This window comes from Phlebotomus papatasi, chromosome 1, assembly GCF_024763615.1.
Source record: "Phlebotomus papatasi isolate M1 chromosome 1, Ppap_2.1, whole genome shotgun sequence".
Taxonomy (NCBI): Eukaryota; Metazoa; Arthropoda; class Insecta; order Diptera; family Psychodidae; genus Phlebotomus; species Phlebotomus papatasi.
In genome coordinates this window covers 28,374,009-28,395,650 of record NC_077222.1, presented here as the reverse complement: position 1 = coordinate 28,395,650, position 21,642 = coordinate 28,374,009, and the positions used below count along the sequence as shown (strand labels likewise).

At 31.8% G+C, this 21,642-nt stretch overlaps 1 protein-coding gene across 1 annotated transcript in view; it reads right to left on the bottom strand.

Annotated features, from left to right (window-relative positions):
- The window catches only part of LOC129799561 (protein CEPU-1-like), a 76,968-nt gene that overhangs the window by 42,568 nt on the left and 12,758 nt on the right, over nt 1–21,642 (bottom strand). The window contains exons 2-5 of the mRNA XM_055843579.1: nt 7,595–7,720; nt 2,457–2,504; nt 2,051–2,203; nt 1,773–1,913 (exon numbers count right to left, since the gene is read on the bottom strand). Coding sequence (XP_055699554.1) covers nt 1,773–1,913; nt 2,051–2,203; nt 2,457–2,504; nt 7,595–7,720 — 468 coding nt within the window. The remainder of the gene's footprint in view (nt 1–1,772; nt 1,914–2,050; nt 2,204–2,456; nt 2,505–7,594; nt 7,721–21,642) is intronic.

Genomic DNA, 21,642 nt, shown 5'->3' with positions numbered 1-21,642 from the left:
ATCATAAGGATATTTTTACATTCCAATATACTGAAAACATATTGTATATTCTTATTTTATTTATTTATTTTTTGCTTTATTTTGTTTTTAAAAATTTATATTTCAGTATAGTAAGGGAGTTCAAAACTTCGTTTTTGATATTCATTGAAAATATCTACAAACAAAATCAAAAAGTTTACCTCTTTATTTTAAAAATCATGCTAGTTTAATTTACCTTTGTCTAAGGTTATGCCTCAAGGATGTTTTAAAGTTTAGAAAAACTTAATCGTTTTAAAAGAGATTTTTCAAAAATTGTAAAATTACTAAATTTTAGAATTTTAAATATTATTAAAGGGACACTCATTTTGAACTTTGTATTTTCCAATCCTAATATTTGTCTTTTGAAGAAATAACAAAGTATCGCTACCCAAATTTAGCCTTAGATAAATCATCTCAGATTCTTTTTTAATGCGCAATGTGCACAATTTTCATGATTTTTTTTAAAGAATTTTCATTCATTGCATAAAAATTAAGTGACCATATTATTGAAAAAGATAAATGAGAAATATAAAACACAAATTAATTTTAATTTGAGCTCTGCTAATATTATATTTTTATTTTCTTTAATCTTGTAGTTATACGATACCTAATAAAATCAATTTTTCCGAGTCAAAGCAAGTTAAAAAACATTATTTTATTAATTTTTGCGAGTGAAAAAAGTTCAGCAACGATTTACGCTTCGAATCATTGCACTCCAGATTCCCCTTTTCAAAGTCTGAAAGCAAAATATACTTGGAAATCTTCTGCAATTGCATTTCAAGAATTAAATCTGAACATAAAAAGCATTTAAAATTTTTTGAAAATACGGTTTAAAAGCGGTATTAAACCTGTTTGAAAAATACGGTAGCCAGTTTACTTGTGTCGTTGGCATTACTTCTGACCAGAACTGAAAGACTAGGTTCTTGAACTAATTTCAACTGATATGAAAGCCTGTCGTCTAAATTAGCCATAAAACTAATAATTTATTACCTGCAAAATTTTAAATATTAAAAAAAACTTTTTGAAAAAAATTTGCATATTTGATAATAAAATTTGCAATTTGACAAACTTCTGAGTTAAGAGTTTGTAGTATGACAGAAAAGTTTGTAATATAATTTCTAATATTATTCAACAACAGATCTTTTCTTAAAAGATTTTACTTGAATAAACTTCAGTCAAACTTGGGAGTTTGAATCCTACCTCCATTTGTAGTTTTTTTTTGGAAATTAAAAAGAAATAAACTTTTTATCTACAATTACTTTGTTTCGGATTAGGAACACGTACTATATAGGAATTTATAATTATCTATTTTTCAAAATAAATTTAATTTAAATCTTTATCGAAAAACTTATGAGAAAAATTATTAAAATCTGTTCAAATAAGAAACTTTTCATTGCAGTTTCACTTAGAGAATCAGATAAGATATTGAATGGAAATCGTGGAAAAATCATTTTCAACATCTCCATGTTCTTTTAAAGTGGAAAACCTCCCTAAGGCTTTTAAGTATAGTGATATAATTCCATTTCAAACATTTAAACACTTTTTCAGATATGCATATAACTAATATCGCTGTTATATACTTATTCAATCACAAAATATTCAAATTTGGTGCCTGAAGTAACACAGCGCAGTGTTCTAAACTAAACAATCACTATGACATGAGTGCGATTTATATAAAAGCTCTCTGGGGTATTATATGTAATGCTCAACCGGAGAAGGGATTCGGATGTGTCCATGAATATGCTACAACCTACCATTCGGCAATATGTTATTCTTCCGTGTCCATGTGATATTTGGTGTAGGATTCCCCGTTGCAAAGCATTCCAAATACACAGGCGTCCCTTTTTTCACCTGTAAACTACCACCGGATGTCACGTGATGTATCACAGGTGGTACTGGTTCGAAAATAAAAGAAGAAGATTAAGTGGAAAATTAAGATGAAAAAGCTGTGCATTGGGAAGTGTTTTATTATCAAAATGCATCGGAAGCAATGCCTAAAAGCAGGGAGTTTTGATATATGTAGAAATCTTACCTAGAATATCTACTGTATGCATTATCTCTAGTGGTTCTAAAGTTGCTATCTGGCACACGTAAACACCGGCATCTTGGGGTACAGAATTCTTAATTTGTAGTGAATATCCATTGACTAAATTCATTCTTGCGTCCGGAGATACTTTAACTTTTCCTAAATGAAACGAATAAAATAAATAAAGTTATTTATTTTCTCTTCATTTATATTAATCATTAAATTGGGTCATATTAAAATTCAATATATTGTAATTCTTAATTATGGAAAGATGAGGACAAAAATATTGTGAATACTTTATAAAATGTGCACGAATAGAAATAAATAAATAAATAAATATTATTTAAATTAATAAAACTGCTTAGACTTTTGGAGGATGTAATGCGAAAAGATTGTCAACAGTGTAACTTACCGGCTGTTAAAATTGCTATTCCCTTCTTCCACGCAATAACGTATGACTCTGAAATTGCAATAAACATAAGGATTCAGCTAATATACTGAATATCAAGTTGAAAACTATATAACGAACATTATGTAACACTCTATAAGATAAATTAGAATGCAACTGGATATAAAGAGGTGTGGGGCGATGGTAATATTAAGTTTCGGCATAGCTTAAGAGCAACTTAATTTTATCCGTCTCGCCACATAAATTTCCCAAATACAGTTAAAGTAATGTATATTACTCAAAATGTCCATTTGACTATTCCAAACAATATCTACAATTTGTAAATATTGCATATAACACGCTTTTACAGACTTCATTTCCAATATTATCGAAGCAGTCACAAAAATCTGGAAAATTGTTTGAATTAATATCCACAGAAGTAAAAAATATAATAAAAACGATCAAATACAATAATTTATACTGGTAAGAATTACAAAATATTTTTTTATTGATAGATAAATGCTTAATGGCCTAAAAAATAGAGATATTTACTGCTTTGATTTAATGTAAGTGCCACCAGTGCCACTATTAAACCATATAATTTATTTGTTACAAATACCTTAATTTACTACAATATTATCACTCTTATGTGTTAGGGGAGACCGGGGTACCTATAGCCAGGGGCAGAATTAGTCAGTGGATTTTTCCCGTTTCCCTTAACATGTACATTCAGCAAAGGATTTTTTAATGAAAGTAGGAACACATCCATATATTCTCAGAAATATTTATAAATATGATTCTATTATCCTACAATTTAGAAGCATTTTTATAAAATGGGTATAAAATTGTAATTTCTATGTTACAGTTTTTGGTCTAGCATTTGGTTTTCTAAATTGTTAGTCAAGATCTCACAATTTTACATTGTTTCTGGTTTAATAAAGTTAATTAAGAAATATTTTACACTTGAAAAATAATTATCTCCTTTTTATATAAAATGATAAACATTGAAACAGCCCTCAGGGCAGATGTAGCCACTCTTCCGTGGCGGACTAAAACTATCAATGATTTTTCACTAATACACGGGTAATAGTTAGATGAAAAAGTACTATTGATATTCCAAGCAATATTCTCATTTGGATGAGCAATTTTTGAAATAGATTTTTTCAGGATGTTTGCATTAATTTTTCCGCAATTACAAAAATGTCATAAAAAAGTCGGCTAAAGCCTCTTTCTTTAGGTTTAAATGGCATATTTAGCATCAGTGGAATAGTTTTAAAAGTAATGGGATTGATTTTCAGATAAAAATTTTTATCGGTTATGAACTGAATTATTACCGATTCAAAACCGTTTGGAACCGGCATAGTTTTGTCGGAAATTCCAATACCTTTCCAACGACCCCAAGCATGACCCCATTTGCTTGATAAATGCGCACTCCAGTGTCCTTTTAACCTTTGACCCTGAAAACCGTTATTAGGAATGATTCAACGGTATTTTCGTATATGGACGAAATGTTCGACTGGATAATCTCTATAACATATCCAAAAATGAAAAAAAATCGCACGACGCGTTTTCGACCAATCCCAAAAAAACATAGTTTTAAAGGGGAAGGGGAGGGGTGGGGCGAAATGAGGGGCATGTTAAATATCCTTGGGTCGACTTATGGGGGGTCCCAAGAAGGTCCCAAGTCTATCTCTAACCGTTTGGCCTCTAGAGCTTGATAACAGCCGGACGGACAGACGGACAAACAGCGTGACGACATTTCTCAGAAATTCTCTGAAACATGACGAAACGTGACGTTAAGAAAAGTGGTCTCCGGGGATGGAAGGTGGAAAATGGGGGGGTTGGGGGTGAAAAAATGGAGGGATTATATATACTGCTCTCTCCGTAGAGTTCGAAAAGGAAAAAGTCAAGAATTTTAGAGCTTTGAACTACACTGTTTCATATAGCCAATATCCTAATGCTACTTATGAAACATAAAAATATTAGACAAACCTTATCATTTTTTCACAAATCATGCGCGAAAAAAAGCCTCATTTGCTGGCTAAAAGTACCCTGGTCTCCCCTACGTAGTTTTTTTTTCATTTCTGACAAAATTGAGAAATTTACAAATCTATTTATAATTTTTATTTATTTCCCTCTCTGGTATTTATTTAAATATTTTTTACTAGCTTTCTGTAGATTTGAAAATAAGTACTCTAATGAAAAGAACACCCCTGCTGAAATTATATGCAGGTTCCTCATCACGTGAAAGCCACGTGATTTTTCCACCTGCTTTCTCGAATATAGGGTGGAGTAACCACTTATCGCAAGTTTTAGGAAAAACTGAAATTAATTTTATTATAATTTTTAAACCCTTATTATAAAGTAATTTAAATTTGACACAAAGTTTCTTAGATATGTTGTCTATAGATATATCAGACTAATAGTCCTTCAATTTAACAGTGGATTACTTAAAAAAAAATATTTTTATTAAAAATTCAAAAATAACCACTTCTCGCCACCTACTTGAAAAGGCCCAAACTCAATTATTTTAGACAATATTATTATAAAATATATTCAGCGTTACTTTTTCTTTCTGATAACCTTTTTATTACTCGTATTATATGATTTTTATTCGATTTAACTATAGGTGGCGAGAAGTGAGTCATTGGCGACAAGTGGTGACACCACCCTGACTTTGTCAACAAACTTTTGGCCGATATATAAAATTAAATAATATAATTTGTTATGGTGTTTTCAGTAGATTTAATGGTATTCTATACTTAATTTGATGTTCCTTTCAGGTGTCTTGTGATTTAGCTAATAATTTTGAATTTTGTATAATTATTTGAATATGATTAAAAAATTTGGCCACGCCCCTTGCGGAATTTTTAATAATTTTTTTATCATATAATTATGATGTTTGTGATATGATTTTTCCTTAGGGCAGTATCACATTGACAGTAAAATGCTCACCGTATTTCGTTAATTTACGCATATTTAATGCAATTCTTGTGCAAATTATCGATTACCGTATTACCTTATTTCATACTCGGTGGCACTAGGGGAAAATAATATAAAAAAATTAATAAATTAAACGAAAATACGATAAACGGCGCGCAAAAAAGACTGTACGATTAATTTCTCCTGCAGTTTTTTTTGCGAATTTTCGTTTTATTTCGTTAATTTTCTTATATTATTTTCACCTAGTGCCATCGAGTATGATATAAGGTAATACTGTAATGGAAAATTTGCGTAAGAATTGCAATGAAAATGCGTAAATTAACGAAATACGGTGAGGCTACGGCGAGCATTTTATTGTCAATGTGATTCTACCCTTAAAGTAATTTTTATTTTACCTAATACTTCTGGCAATAATTAACATTTGATTTAATTTGTAGAGTTTTGTGTGAAGTTTTCTTGGAGACGTGGTCTATTTTTCATGAGCAGATTCATGCGGATTCCGCAAGTTGACATTGCTCTTAACGATACCGCCCGTATTATAACATCACTGAGACTTTGACTTAACTTTAACTTTTTTTTCTCATAACTTTAACACTTTTTAGGTGTAAAAATATATCAACATTTTTTAATGTTAATTTTACACCTTTTTAAGGGTGGAATTAACATTAAAAATGGTAAATTTAACCCCCAATACACCTAAAAAGGGTAATAATTACACCGATTTTGGATCAATACTACAGGAAATTAACATTTCCGGAATGTTATTTTAACTTTTTCGAATTCCTCTCAGTGAGGATGCTTAAAAAGCACTCCGGTGGACAAACTCAATCCTTTAGCAGGAATTGCTCCACCACGGATGAGGAGACAAATCATCTCCAGTAGAAAGATGTCCAAGGTTCTATCTGAACTTGAAGCATCTTCTCCATGGTCACAAAAAACCAAGAACAAGACTGAATTCTTTCATGAGCTTTTGCCACTCTGTCAAACCACTTGACCAATCTCAGGAGGAGGATAGACTCAATCTGTGGAAGGAAGTCTTTCCACCGGATTTTGTCGAATTAAGGGAAGGCCTTCCTCCTGGTGGTGACCTAAACTGCACAACGTGGAAGTCTCTCAATCGTTTGAGAAGCGGCGTAGCGCGCTCCGAATGTGACATCCTATGTGACTGTGGGCTGATCCTAACCACTGTGTTTGTCTGTTGTCCCCTGCTCCATGTGGAGTAGGGGATTTGATGTCGGCAAGTCCGCTTGTCATTGACGTAACCCGTTTGTGGGCAAGACAAACTTAATTTTAAGCCTCGACACGATTAATAATAATAATAAATGGGATTCCATCTCAGATTGCAATGGGTAAGAAGAAGATATGAAAGTCAATTATGGATGAACTTAAAATTTATCAAAAACAACGCTTACTACTGCAATTAGGGGAAATTGGGGCACCACCAAACACGGGGTAGAACCAAACACTAATTTTTATTTCTAAACTATTTGGACTATCTTGACCATTTGCTTCAGTGGACAAGCATCCTTATAATGCCTAAAAATTTCTATAAGTCTTGTCCTCTGAAGTCGAATATCCTATTAAAATATTGCAGTGTTTGGTGCTACCCCGTGTTTGGTGGTACCCCAGTTTCCCCTATAGTAATTATCATTTTGATGTCTAACCCATAAAGAAAGTCTAATTAAAAATAGAAACCAATTCCAACTATTTGATACCATTAAATTTGATTTTCCAACGAGAACTTTTTGCAGTTGTATTCCAATTTAAATGTGCAATGATATAAGTATAATCTGTTAGAAAATGTTTTGCAACTTAAGCAAATACAGAACTTTTTCCTAACATTTACTCATACAAATTGCGAAATATTTGAACCATTTGAGTATTCAAAAAATGCTATAAATTCATTCAAATCACTGGAGAATTTCTCATAAATAAATTTGCATATGTGGAGTGAGTAGCATTATAAAGTTTCTTATATGCGTAGAGATCGTAGGTAAATAAGAGCTTTAATGTATAAATATAGATTATTTAGAGAAGAAGGAAGAAAGTATAAAAATAACAACATTTATGGGAAATTGGTCCACCTAGTTAAAAATAAACGACTCAAGTCGTTTATGGTTCCATTTTTGCGGAATATTGGAATGTATCGTTCCATTTTTAACGGAATATTTTTCTACGTGATTCTATTTCTGTTCTTATTCTATATAATGTTATATTACCTGCATTGGTTACATCACATGGTAGGAGAATAGTATTTCCTGTGACAAATTTAAATTTTCCTGACTCTGAGATGAAAGATGGCTCACTCTGTGTTTCTGGATTGATCACTTTTGCTGCTTCATTAACTGAAAGGGTAAAGAATAGAACATGAAAGTAAGTGACCCAGGCCAGTGAAAAACTTAATAGGTTATATTGGTTTTATGGTTTTATAGTTTTAGCTGTTATTTTTTTATAAATCATAAATACAGTCGCGTATACGTGTGAATAATGTTATGGACTAGATAAGAACTATATAGACGAAAACTTATCATCACAATGGTTTTACAAGCTTGGGAATTGTTCACTCCATTCTATTCTCTTACTCAACTTTATTTGGTGATTGGTGAGAAAAATTGATTGCTTCTCAAAATTTATTGCATTCAATGGAGTTATAGCCTTAGTGGGGGATGAATTTACGAGTGATAGTGTAAATTGCGACTTCCCATTTCGCACAGCTATATATCTGCAAGCGAACAGGAAGAAAAGCTAGTAAAATACAGCTTTATGCTAGTTATTTTCTCATTCGTTCAAATATTGGAAAATATACTGAATTGTTCCAGTATTACGTAAGGTAAAGTACCCTTACTCGACCGGGTTCCTCTATTCGACCGGTGGGTCAATTTTTGAATATTTGATGGTGAATTTCATCAATTTCTATGAATTTGTCACTGATTCGTATTATTTAAAGAATAATTGACCTATTAATGTTAGATCATACACAAAATATTATAGCAAATATAATTAAATTGAATAAATAAATCTACCGGTCGAATAGACGAACCGGTCGAATAAAGGGTACTTTACCTTATGTTAGGATGTGAAGATTTCTCAAAAATTATTGTTATATTACTGCTCAAACTCAAAGAGAGAGCTATATAGGGGAAAGTACTCTCCCTTCGAACGTTAATGCCTTCGAATGATGTGAATTTTCTTTAATTTTTTCTAAGCGACTTGCATATTCCTATTAAATTTTTAGTTAGCTTATCATCAATTACTGACAATTACGTAATAATTATGTGTAAGTCTTTTAGGAAAAATAAAAGAAATGCACATTATTCGAAGGCATGAACGTTAGAAGGAAGAGTACTTTCCCCTATGAGCCGCTCAGAACAAAAAGGCTATTTATTATTAAAAAAAAATGCATATACGATAGACTGTTCTTGTTCTGAGCAAGTGTTAGCGATATCAACTTCCAGGCTTAGCATGTCGCTATTTATTTCTCATAAACAATATTTGTAACTTATAGGCTAAACGACCTTAGATATCCACTTGCTGTCGTAAGTAACTTGAAGTCTATTTGAAATTTTAAGATGGTTTCCCGTAATTTATCACCCAGTTTAAATCGGTAGTAGGGGAAAGTACTCTCCCTTCGAACCTTCATGCCTTCGAATAATGAGAATTTTCTTTTATTTTTCCTAAGAGACTTACACATTTCTATTAAATATTAATTATCTTAATTTATATTAAGAAATTTATATATTCGAAGGCATGAACGTTCGAAGGGAGAGGGCTTTCCCCTAAACCCTTATGGACCCAAAATAAAATAAGAAAATATAACACGAGGAATACTCTATCCCGTGAGTTCGAGCATTTAGCAAAGACGCTTCGACATTTCTTTTAAAAATCACATCACTCTCGAACGAAGGTACCATTAAATTTCACCGTCATTCAACATGTGTAACATGATACCTCTTTAAGATTCTTGTTGTGCTATTCAATCTCATGTGAAACCAATTTATCCTCCTTCAGAACATAATGCATTTAGAATACCTATTTCCTTTTTTGAAAGTTTGAGTAGTTTTCTATAAAATTAGTGCCATTTTTATTGCAATTTTTATGTGCTTAAAAATTTGTTGGTAAATTCTGAAAACAAGAAACGGTTTCGTGATCAGAAAATACAATTTTTTCCAAAAGCATTAACCATTAAACCAGTTTTCCAAAATTGATATCTGCTGTGTAACCCTTTTAAGGCTATAGGGACACCGGTGTCTCAAAAAAAATTCCTACAGCTTTCTAAAGCTATCTTTGCTCTAAGAAGTCAGAAAAGTGATTTTTCCTGACCTCCAATTTTTGACCCTTTCGTCTTTAAAGGTTTAAAGAGCTTTATAAAGTCTATGGGAAAACTTTTAAAAGTCCTGTATCTATTATCTTAGAAAATAATGAATTTTAAATATATATCGGTTGAATTGCTGTCACTATAACCTATTTATTAATCTAACAGACAACTAATCTCATTCATAGCTATTCCAGGTTCGTTATAGGAGAGAGCCTGGGTAGAATTAATCCCCAATACACCTAAAAAGGGTAATATTTACACCGATTTCGAATCAATACTACAGGGTAAAATTAATATTTCCGAAATGTTATTTTAACTTTTTCGGATTTCTCTCAGTGTACGGAGAGGTGGGGCTACTTTGAATTGTTATACGATTTTTTCGCATATTTCTAATGGAAACTGGGTTTTAACATAATTTAATTTGGATAGATAAAATAATTGTGGATCTAAATAAAGGACCAGTTTCATTTAGAAATAGGCGAAACAGTCGTATAACAATCTAGCCCCACAGCTCAAAGTAGCCCCACCGCCTCCTATAGAATTTATTAAATAATATATAACTCGATTAAAGTTACATGAAGGCTCTCCTCTGTAACGGCCAATCGAGATTAAACTTTTGTTGAAAACCACATGTTGATATCCTTCTTCGTTTTCTCTATAAAAGCGTATAGGGTTGTAGCATTACTTGTGGCCTTGTCGAATTTTTTGTTAGATAATAATTCCGAAAATCAATGAGAATGCGCTGTGTCGTTGTAACACGTCAAATATTTTTGATTTTGAGGTTTTTCCAAATTTTAAGAACCCAATTTGAAACCCATTTGAGATGAAGGGTTGCCTTCAGCAGATCGAAACATTGACACTCTGGTAATTTTTTAATCATTATATTGACCAGTAAAATGCCTGTTTTGGAAAAGTCGAGCGAACTTGCGCTCGAAAATCATAACGAAACATTATATTTTATCCAGTCTTGTTTGACGAGTAATTACTGTCATGGTTCCGAGGCTTGTTGAGACATCCACTATTTTTAATAATTTTTTTATATACCCACTGCTAGCATTGATATTAATTTTGTTGCACAGTACAAGAATCTCAGAAGAATGGAAGAATGCGAAAATTTGTTATAATGGAAGTCGATACCATAAGAAATAATCATCTTTGACTTCCTGTGATCATTCAAATGTTCAAATGTATCGTATGACTTTTTCTTAACAATAGGGGTCCGGAAATCGTCGGAAGTGGAAAATTACTCAGGGAAAATTCATCAACTTTTTCAGAGCTTTCGGCTCAACCTCCTAGCCTTCATCAATGCAGTCCAGTCTTCAAGTTCTTCTCAGAATTTCATTCAATTAGATCAGACTTATTTGGACCGAGCATACGTAAAGAATGGTGACACTTCCTTACTAATTTAACAATTTTCACTACTCTAGGCTAGACAATAACAAATTTTATACTTTCCTTTCTCTTCTCGGGATTTTCGTGGTGTCAAGGAACCAGTCTTTATTCGCACCCCCTTGCTTCCGGACCCCCATTGATAAAATTATTTTCACGTCGATTTTTCTTTACAATGAGTAGGGGAGACTGGGGTAAAAAGTAACAAATCGAAAAATTCAAAATTCAATATCTTCCAAGGTAAAAAAGACAGCCGCTCAATTTTTTTCTATAGATAGCCTCCATAGACCTTCTTCAAAGTCGTAAGTTTCTTAGAATTCGAACAATGAATTTAGAAAATAAAAAATATCGAAATTTTTAGCCCTATTTTTGAAATATTTTCTTTGCAGAAGATAACAATTATTACCTACTTATTTTCCAAAATTGATGCACTGGTGAATATTTTCTAAATAATTTGGATTCTTTGAATACGAATCCGCTATCTATTTTAGAATTTCACAAAGGTTCTTTTATCCAGAAATCCTTTTATTAAAAATGGCCACTTGGGGTAAAAAGTAACAAAACGTATAGAGCAAAAAGTAACAAAAAGCGAAGCAATTTCTGATGTCTCACGGAGAAAAGAAACGTCATTACCATGTCTCACTCTATATCGAGCATAACTTTTATTTGAACATCGATGAAGTCTTGTCCTTTTTGTAATTTTTAAGACTTCATATAGAGGTACTTTTCTAATATTCGTCACATGGGTATTTACGATATGAGCATCATAAGAACCATTTATCGACAGGCATGACGTGGATTTCGTTCAATTCGCTTCTTCACTTTAAGGACCAATGTTGGCGATGATGCATTTTTTTTGGTCATACACTATAACGTTTTATAATGCTAGCAGTATCCCTATATGGAGTTATATTTCAATTCAAAACTCAAAGATTTAATCCCATTCAGGTTTTGAATAACTCTAGAGACAGCCATTTGAACCTTTCCGGACAAATATAGAGCAATAGTGTCATCCTGTTTGGGTTTTGCAAAAAAAAAACCATAAATGCTATTGTGGGCTTGTAAACTATAGAATTAACTAACTTTATGTTAATTATTAACATGGTATCGCGAAAAGTTGCAAAGTTATAGCAATCGAAATTCAGTTGTAGTTCAATTGGAAATAGATAACTTTATTAATGTATAAAATTTCCTTATTAAAAAAATTGTCCTGCCACCGATCTCATCGAGAATAACGCGTACAACAATTCAATGCCTAAATTTTCAAGACCTTCACAACCCATATTTGCTAATTCAATTTCAATTTCTGCGAAAATTTCTTGAAGTTTTTATCACATTAAAAATTACATATTTTGTTGGTCTTGATACATCACATTCCTTAATTGGCAGAAGCATTAAAAGCATTCAGCGAGAGTATACAAAGCTCTACCCAACCAAAGAACGAAAATAGATTAAAAATAATTTATGGTTTAAATATTTAATTATATGTGGATAAGAGTTAATCCATATAATTTAGCTCTGAGTGGTTTTAGGCTAAATGAAATTTTTATTATTTTCTCCTTATCTCTGTGTTGTTTACTGATATTCCAAATTGCTTAATTTATTACTTATACTCATCAATTTTTATATTTTTTTTGACAAGTCAAGTTTAGTAAAATAGTGATTAATTTAGTAACGGATTAGTATGCAATTTTATCAAATTTATTAATTGAAATTCTTATGCATTTCACTCTTCAGTAATATCTCTCAACTTGTCTGTAGTTGATGTAAAAAACTAGCAATTTTTTTTCATTATTTAAAGTTTTATTTCTTTTATTATAATGAGTATAATTTATGAATTTGCTTTACAATAAATTTAAGATAAATTTGATATTATTTTATTTGATTTACAGTTGAAAGTAAAATTCAATGCTGTAATTTTTTGGAGGCTTAAAAAATTATTCTAATTTTCTTTAAATATGCTATTAGACCACATTTAGTAGTTAGGGGCAACTGGGGCAACACCGAACATCTATTTGGACAATGACGATCAGTACTTCAGCGGACAAGCATCCCTATAGTATCTACTCTGACAAAAATATCTCGTAAACAATTTCGTAAAAAATTTGTAAAATAAATCAATTTATATGGAAAAGTAACAAGATGTTTGGCTACCCCTGTCGCCATAGGGATTCTCGTAAAATCTTTTAATTTTCAACAAGATATCTTGTTAAAACCGAATCCACCAAAATTAATTAACAAAATTCTTGTAGAAATTTTCTTAAAATCCCGTTTTCATAGGAACTTCTCAATAGATGGCGCTGCAAAATATATCGTTTTCTCTTTCATATTTATCTCTTTCTCTTAAAATGGTCTTGGAATATTTTCTGTCAAATTATTAATCAATTTGGTGGAAATAATCACGATTTTCATGCTGTATGTTATATTTATCAATTAAACGCCGGTATGCTGTCTACAGGACATGGTTAAATAGGACTTTAGAGACCATTTCCGACTACAAAATCATCATTTTTTTTGGTGAATTAAAAATAGAATACTGACAAAACTCTTAAAAGATTTTGTATATTTTTAGTAAGAAATGTGGAGTATCCGGTATCAACAAGATATTTTGTTGAAAATGAAAAGATTTTACAAAAATCCATATGGCGACAGGGGTAGCCAAACATCTTGTGACTTTTCTTTTGGGGCAACGAGATTTTACAAAAATTTTACGAGCGATTTTTTTTAGAGTATGAATTCATATACAGTGGAATCACCGCTTTTCGCCACTTAAATTGAAATCGCTATTTTTCGCGATTTATGAAATAAATGAGCCGCAAAGTTACTTGTATTTTTACTGCTGCTACGTATAGAGCCGAAAAAGAGTAATTATTCGTTTTGAATTTACGATTTTGAGCATTTTTTAGAATAATATTTTAAGCAAGTGCATCGAATCCAATATACTAAGTGTCATCAAATTTTCATTAAGCAAAATGTATCTTTTTGGATAAATATTTGTCTATTGTCTATTGAATATTTAATTACACTTGTGAAATAGATAAAATTAGAATTTTGTTAATTTAATATTTCATTTTATATTATATTTATATAAAAATGAGGCATGGCGAAAAGTGGTAATATTTTGGAATGAGTTTACCACCTGTCGCCATCTCTTTTTAATAGGCGACGCTAACTTCACTTCGTAGATTCTTAGCTGTCAAATCTAGATTGTTTACTTTATGCAATAATCCCATAGTTTGATTTCTCAAATAAAATCGAAGAAAAGTCATTTATAATGAGTAATAATAGGGTGATCATAAGAAAAGAGAAATACTGAATGTAATATTTGCATAATATTGCCCAAAATAAATGAGTTTAAACCTTTCCAAGTGGGTAGCGAGAAGTGGTTACAGAACTGGCGAAAAGCGGTAAAAAGTGGCGACGAAATGGTTATTTTTCAGTTTTTTGAGTAGTCCAAGGTTAAATTGGAGGATTATTGTTTTTTTGAATCTGTAGCCAATACATTTAAGTAACCTTGTGTCTAATTTGAGTTATCTTGTAATAAGGGTTCAAAAGTTATAGTAAAATTAATTTCCGTTTTTCCTAAATATGGCGATAAGTGGTTATTCCACCCTATGTTTAGCCCTCTGAAGTCTAATATCTAATTAAAAAGTTGCAGTTTTCGATGCTACCCCGTGTTCTATGGTGCCCCAGTTTTCCCTATTACAAAAGTTTCTCAGAAAATTTGGGAGTAAAGTAAGAAGTGAATAGTGAGTTATTAAATTTATAATAGAAACTGAAATTGTAAAGAATTTTATCTAAATTACGGTTCATTGACACAACTTTGAAATTTGCCTCATATCGTCTTTTTGGTTTAACACTAAACCTACCGATCGTTTTTGGTGGTTTTTCGGTCAAATAAAGAACCGCGGTATGGTAGGATACTCAACAAATTTGTCTTGGAAAAGAACAAAAAAATAAAATTCAAACACTGAAAAACATATTACATGCATATTTTAAGAAATTCATAAAGTTTTATAGTGACATTGTACCGTTTGAATATGTGTTAATTTTAAACCGGTCAATTTCACCAGGTTTTGGTAGGTTTAGTTTTAAGTATTTTGGAAAATGTGACAAAAATAGCATCTAAAATTTTAAGTGAGCATCGTAAATATTCTAATGCATGTTTCTAAATTCTGTAATTATTTTTATTTTCCACAAACTACATCCGCATATTTCATGATCCTGCAATAATGTTCATCTATGGTCTGAATTTACAGTCTGACAAATTTTCTATATAAAGTTATTTTCATCATCACATACTTATGGGTTAAAGTTGAGCTTCTACCTAAAGCTATAAAATTGTATCATCACCACAGCTGCATCCTTTATATTATTTTCATGAAGTTTTCCCACACACCCACCAAACTGAGCTTTTGGATAAAGTGGAATCGTGCATGGAGGAAAATTGTTGTTGGTACTTTAGGGTGTAACCGAACTTTGTGAGGAGCACGCGATAGATTCCCATTGCTGGTATATCTAAGAAGTATGAGTGAGGGAATATGGAAAGGAATTTCCATAGTGCCAGAGAGTGAATGTTATAAGGAAATCACGAGACGACGCTCTTTCAACATTTATGTGTGAAAAAGTAACTTTTTCATCGTCAAAAATGAACATATAAAATGATATGAAAACTGTATTTTGATTTGTAAATAGTTATATGCCAAATATTTATACTATATAATACATTTTATATGTGTGTCGTCAAGTCCCTAGGAGAATTCATATATTTATATCTTATTTTTTTATATAGTCGATTGTATAGATAGCTATACAATTCCTGTTAAGAGATTTATATGCTGGGCAATTGAAGAAAAAAAGTATATTTTATTCCAGCCAATATCAGCATGTGTGGGATCGTTAATAGGCCCTCGACCGAGGTACCACATAAATTCAGCTTTTATGGTCTTCCAACTCGCTTTTCTTCACACCAGTCCTTCGTCCCATGCCTTTCTCAGGGTATTATTTAGCAGGATATATATCTTCTGCACTGAGACCACATTCTCATATTTGAACGTCACATAAAAATCTTCCTGAATTTCGGCAAATTGAAAAGCCAATAGAGATCTCATTTGGTATCTGACAAAATTTACCGATTGACCTTATAGGGTAGCTGAATATAAAATACTTATAGATAACTTTTCAAAAGCTGATTAATTCTCATTTAATTATTGCTTTTCACATATATTTAACTTTAACAATTCACTATATGCAACCTGACTCTCTGCGCAAAGAACCCATGCAGTACGTTTGGAAAAGTCAAGTCCCCTGATTAAGAATGTGGTTTTGATTTCGCTCAATCACGTCACAGTGTTCTTCTAATTAAATTTTTCTGGTTTTTGCTTCCTTGTCTTATATCATATAGAAACGGAGATATCTAATCTGCAATGTGGTATTTGGTTGAAAAATAAAATAGTTGTGCTCTGAAAAATAACCTCTTGACCAGGATTTAAACGACTTTAGGGGAGGTCGAAGCAAAATCAAGCAATTGAACACTTTTAAGGATCCATTTTCTGAAAGAATATGAACCATATTCAACCTAACTGTGATCCATTTGTTTTTCATGAGTATTTAGGGGAAAGTGCTCTCCCTTCGAACGTTCATGCCTTCGAATAACGTGAATTTCTTTTGTTTTTGGTGAGAGATATACACTAAATTATCAGCTTATTGATGATAAGCTAACTAATATTTAATAGAAATGCGTAAGTGTCTTAGGAAAACTAAAAGAAAATTCACATTATTCGAAGGCATGAACGTTCGAAGGGAGAGTACTTTCTCCTACTCTGAAAATAAATATACAGCATTATTCCTTAATAATTATTTTTCGTCCTAAAATCTTGATTTTCAAAATTAATGCATGCGTGAAACTACCCTATATTCACCTATTTCAATTGAAAATTGCACTTTCGAAATAAAAATACCTCACAGAGCTTTATTAAGGTAAAGGAGACTGGGGCAGAATTAGCCACACATGGTATTAGACAGTGGGATGTTATAGGTTTGTCTTATAAGGAATATTAAAAAAAAAACACTAGCCGTACTCACTATGGCGCTGTTATCTTGTAATATCGTTATCTCGTTATCTCGTTATGTTCTCGTAATGTATTTTATAAATGAAAAATTATAACAAGATAACAGATTACGGAGATTACGAGATAACAACGCCATAGTGAGTACGGCTACTATTTATTCCAAAATTACACTTCCCTTCCTATTTGTTGAAGTATTTGTCAGCACGATGTAAACATTTTAATACAAATTATACGCAATGAACAATTTCATTTACTGGCTAATTCTGCCCCGGTATCCCCTATCTTGCCTCCTCTCCCGCGTATGAAATACCCCTCCACGAAAGCTAAAATGAGAAAGGTTTGAATTTTTCGAAATCTCATCTTCGAATGAACAGATTTTTTGTTTGAAGAATATAAAGTCAGTGTAGATTTTCTCATTTTACTACACACAGCCCCTTTTTATTTAAGGAAGTGTTTTCAACCAATTGAGAATTGATAAGAATTAGTATAAATCCCTGTGGTGAGTAAACTTTAGGGCAGAAGATGAGTTCTATTTCCTTTTCCTTTTACTTGACCTTCATAAACCTAGTGATTCCTATTGTTTTTAATTACATGTCCCTTACAACAACTTCGAAACGTTTCGAAATAAAAGAGAAGGAGTTCTATTTTAACCAAAACATACTTAGGGTAAGATGGGGTAATTCAGAATCATGTCTATTTTGGAATTTTGATATTTTTCACTATTTCACATGGCCAAAGAGAAACGGAAACCACAAATCAGTACAAGACTTCTCACTCGAAAGTACTTCTTTGTTGTTTTTCCTTGTTTCCGTCTAAAACTGTTAAGAAATCTTAAAGTTTCCAATTAAACATAATTTAACATTGCACCATCTTACCCTCCCTAGGAATTCTGATTTTTTTGTTGCATTGTCACACGTAAATCCGAAATCTGATAATGCCAATCGATCTTTTTGACATACTCGCCATACTACATGAGTTCGAAAATGCAATTCATTGACTTTTTAATTTTTTAAAATTCATTATTATATGAAGGGGAATCGCCAATAATGACGAAAACCCCTTAATAAAATGAAATGCAATCATGATTCCTATAAATCTTTAGTGACTTCAAACATTGCCATATAGCAATGTCAGTTACAGATTTACATTTTCAAAAAAGGTCTTCTGAAATTCGAACGAAATTTATCATATGGCATTTCCAAAAGATTAAGAGATATTAATTCCAGAATCAAACAATCAAGAAGAGATTTTCCAAGACATTTAACATTCGTTTATTTAAGTGAAGGTACTGTGATTCGAAATTCGAAAGCCACTAATGAAGCTTGCCCCGGATTCTAAAAAAAATTATGTATAAATAATATTCTAAAAATAAATTACAATGAATATCGTTTATAATGTGGTTGCCTGTAAATAATACGATTGTATGATTTCATTCGAAATATATTCGAAAATCTGTCAGAAACAACAATAATCGTAGCAAAAAATCTTTCTCTTACCAAAAGTAGAATTTTACATCGATTTTGTCATCAAAATAAATATAGATACGAAAAACAAGTTGAAATTTTCTACTTGAATTCACAACAATAAAACGATAGTCTTTGTAACATTTAAACTTAAACAGAAAAACACGTGGATAATTGTTTTAAAATGAAACAATCTTGCTAAAGATTTATTGTTGCGAATTTTACTACGATATATGGGATATTGGTACACCTCCAAACACGGGGTAGCACCAAACACTGATTTTTATTTGTAAACTACTTGGACTATCTAGACCATTTCTTCGTGGATAAGCATCCCTATAATGCCTATAAATTTCTATAAGTCTTGTCCTCTGAAGTAAAACATCCGATTAAAATCGCAGTGTATGGTAAATACTACCCCGTGTTCGGTGGTGCCTCAGATTCCCCTATTACTTTCATTTTTGCACGATAGTAGCAGTAATTCGTTTTATGGTCAAGTATTATAACAATAATCGTTTTATTTTAAATTCAGATGCTTTACTGTCTAGTGGGAAATGGGGCACCTTTGAATTGGAGCAGTTTTGAAATTGGGCTTTTTTCCCTACTTTTAAATGAAACTGGACCTTATTATGATATAATTTAGCTCAATAAAGTAATTGTGAAGGTAAATTACATATTTATAAGGCTCAATTCCATTTATAAATAGAAGAAAAGTTCCAATTTCAAAGGTGCTCCAATTCAAAGGTGCCCCACTTTCCCCTATTTGCAATTCAATTAAAGAAACTTCAATTAGTTTTTACTATAGTGATTAAATGTTAACACAAAATTATGCGCGATTGTATGAAATATATTGAAGAGGAACAGGACTGTTCTTTCTTCTTAATCTTAATCATCCAACATATTGAACTACAATTATTACTATACAGTTAATTTAAATTTTAAATTTCTGATCATGGAATATTCATTCTAACAATTCGTAAAGTTTCGATATGGAATACAAAATCTGATTGATCTTCTATCGTAGTTGGGATATTCTGGAAAGGTTGGAAAGCTGGTGGACTTTCTCTCAGAAACAAACCGCCCACTCAGGAGAATTTTTGAGTCTCACTGGTGTTGTTCATAGAAATATCCTCGTTTATATGGAGCCTTTTGTCTAAATATTAATCAATACTCGTCGCAAATCTTTTCAAATTATTATGCCATACTCTGAAAAAAGATTTTTTAAGCGTTTATAAATCTTGTTAATATTTTGTCAAAAGGATCTTGTTTTTCAATTAGATAAAACTTGTCCATATTCAATTAAATAACATCCTTTTTACGAACCTTTTTTGTTAATTATCGATTTTTTTCAGAGAAGATTTTTACTTTTTCCATTTTATTTAAATTCGAAATCTAAATTTTGGTATGAGCAACGTAAATACGGTTAGTGCATGATTTTAATTTTTGGCAAACATAGACTATCCTTATTATTCCCAAAAGTGTTACGCTATATTTTATTGAGCGCATTACAAACAATTAACTTTTCAGTCCAACTATTGGAATTGATCCTTATGGGTAGTTTATTGAATAGGTTTGACACGGTATGCCTGAATGGGTGTTCCGATCGTTCGTTAGCACCTGCACAAATGAAGGTAAAATAGAAGAGATTGACTAGGGAATTGAAATGGCATTTTCTCATTTCTATCTTCAGCCAAAAGTGGTGTATATGAATTCATGCCTGTTTATTCCATTCCGGCTTCCCCAACTGGAGAAAATATGTGGTTTGCGTTTGTATCCGTTACACCATCAGTTGGACGGGTCGTTTTGGGGAGTGAAATTTGCAGTGGTCGCCACTTGTACGTGAGTATTTACCAGAAAAGGTGTGATGAGGAGAGCTAGGGGCTGTCCAACGTATTTCCCATTAATTTGAATTAATGCCCGAATAAATATAGGTACATCATGGATGGATTCTCGACGATGTGATCAGTGTTTGTGATGTCTGCAAGACCAACAGTGCTATCACGGTTCAAAATGGGGAATTGATGGACTCTATTTTAGCATGACTAGATGAAATCATTTTCACCATACAAGGAAATAATCTGCATTCCAACTACTGCCACAAACTACCCCACCACCCCAAAAATGCAAATAAAATATGGGCGGGAAATTCGAATGTCCATTTTCTCTAGGTTGAAAATCAAATAATTGAGCACTCCATTTACATGGTGCCAGATTCACCAAAGTAAATATTTTGTAGCACGTGGAGTGTTTTGTTGTTTTATTATTCGTGAGTTGGGTATTTTTAAATGACTCAATTAACTTTCCCCACCGTTCCTCTTTCACTTGTGTACAATTAATTGTTTTGCTGCAAAATTGGCACCATGAGATGTCTCTCGGAATCCGTTACATAAATCCCAGGTACATGAGAAATTAAAAAAATAAAGTTGAAACAACTAAAGTCTTAGTACTTTTCGGTAAAATAACTCACTCCGTTGTATGCATCAATCATTGTCGTACCAGCATTTTTTTTTAATTTTTGGCTTAATTATTTTCGAATTTAATAAAGATGGTTTGTTGATAGATTTATTGAAGCCTAAAAATCTAAAATAATATAAAAGCGAAAATACAGATATGACAATGATCGATTAAAATGACTTACGCCCTCTACACATTGTGAGAAATTGACGTCAAAATTGCGGATCTAAATCTAATCTTTAAATAATGTTGGCTAGTTTTGTGTATGTTCTCCTAAAAATTTCTTTGTGGTCTCACAAATCGGCGCTTCTTCAGTTCTTTCAAGAGAACACGAGGAATCGCTGGAAGCTGGTGTCCTTTCACGGGCTAATGTGGATCAACAAATTACCAAAGATCAACTTCTCGACAGTGTGCAAATGTTGTACATGAAGTTGAAAATTCCAAACAATTTTCTGGTGTATTAAATTATTTTGATTGTTCCCTTTAGAAATTAAAGCTAAGTATTTGAATTATCTATTTTTTTTATTTTATCGGAAAATATAAAATACATATTCATATTCTCTGATGGTACGTGT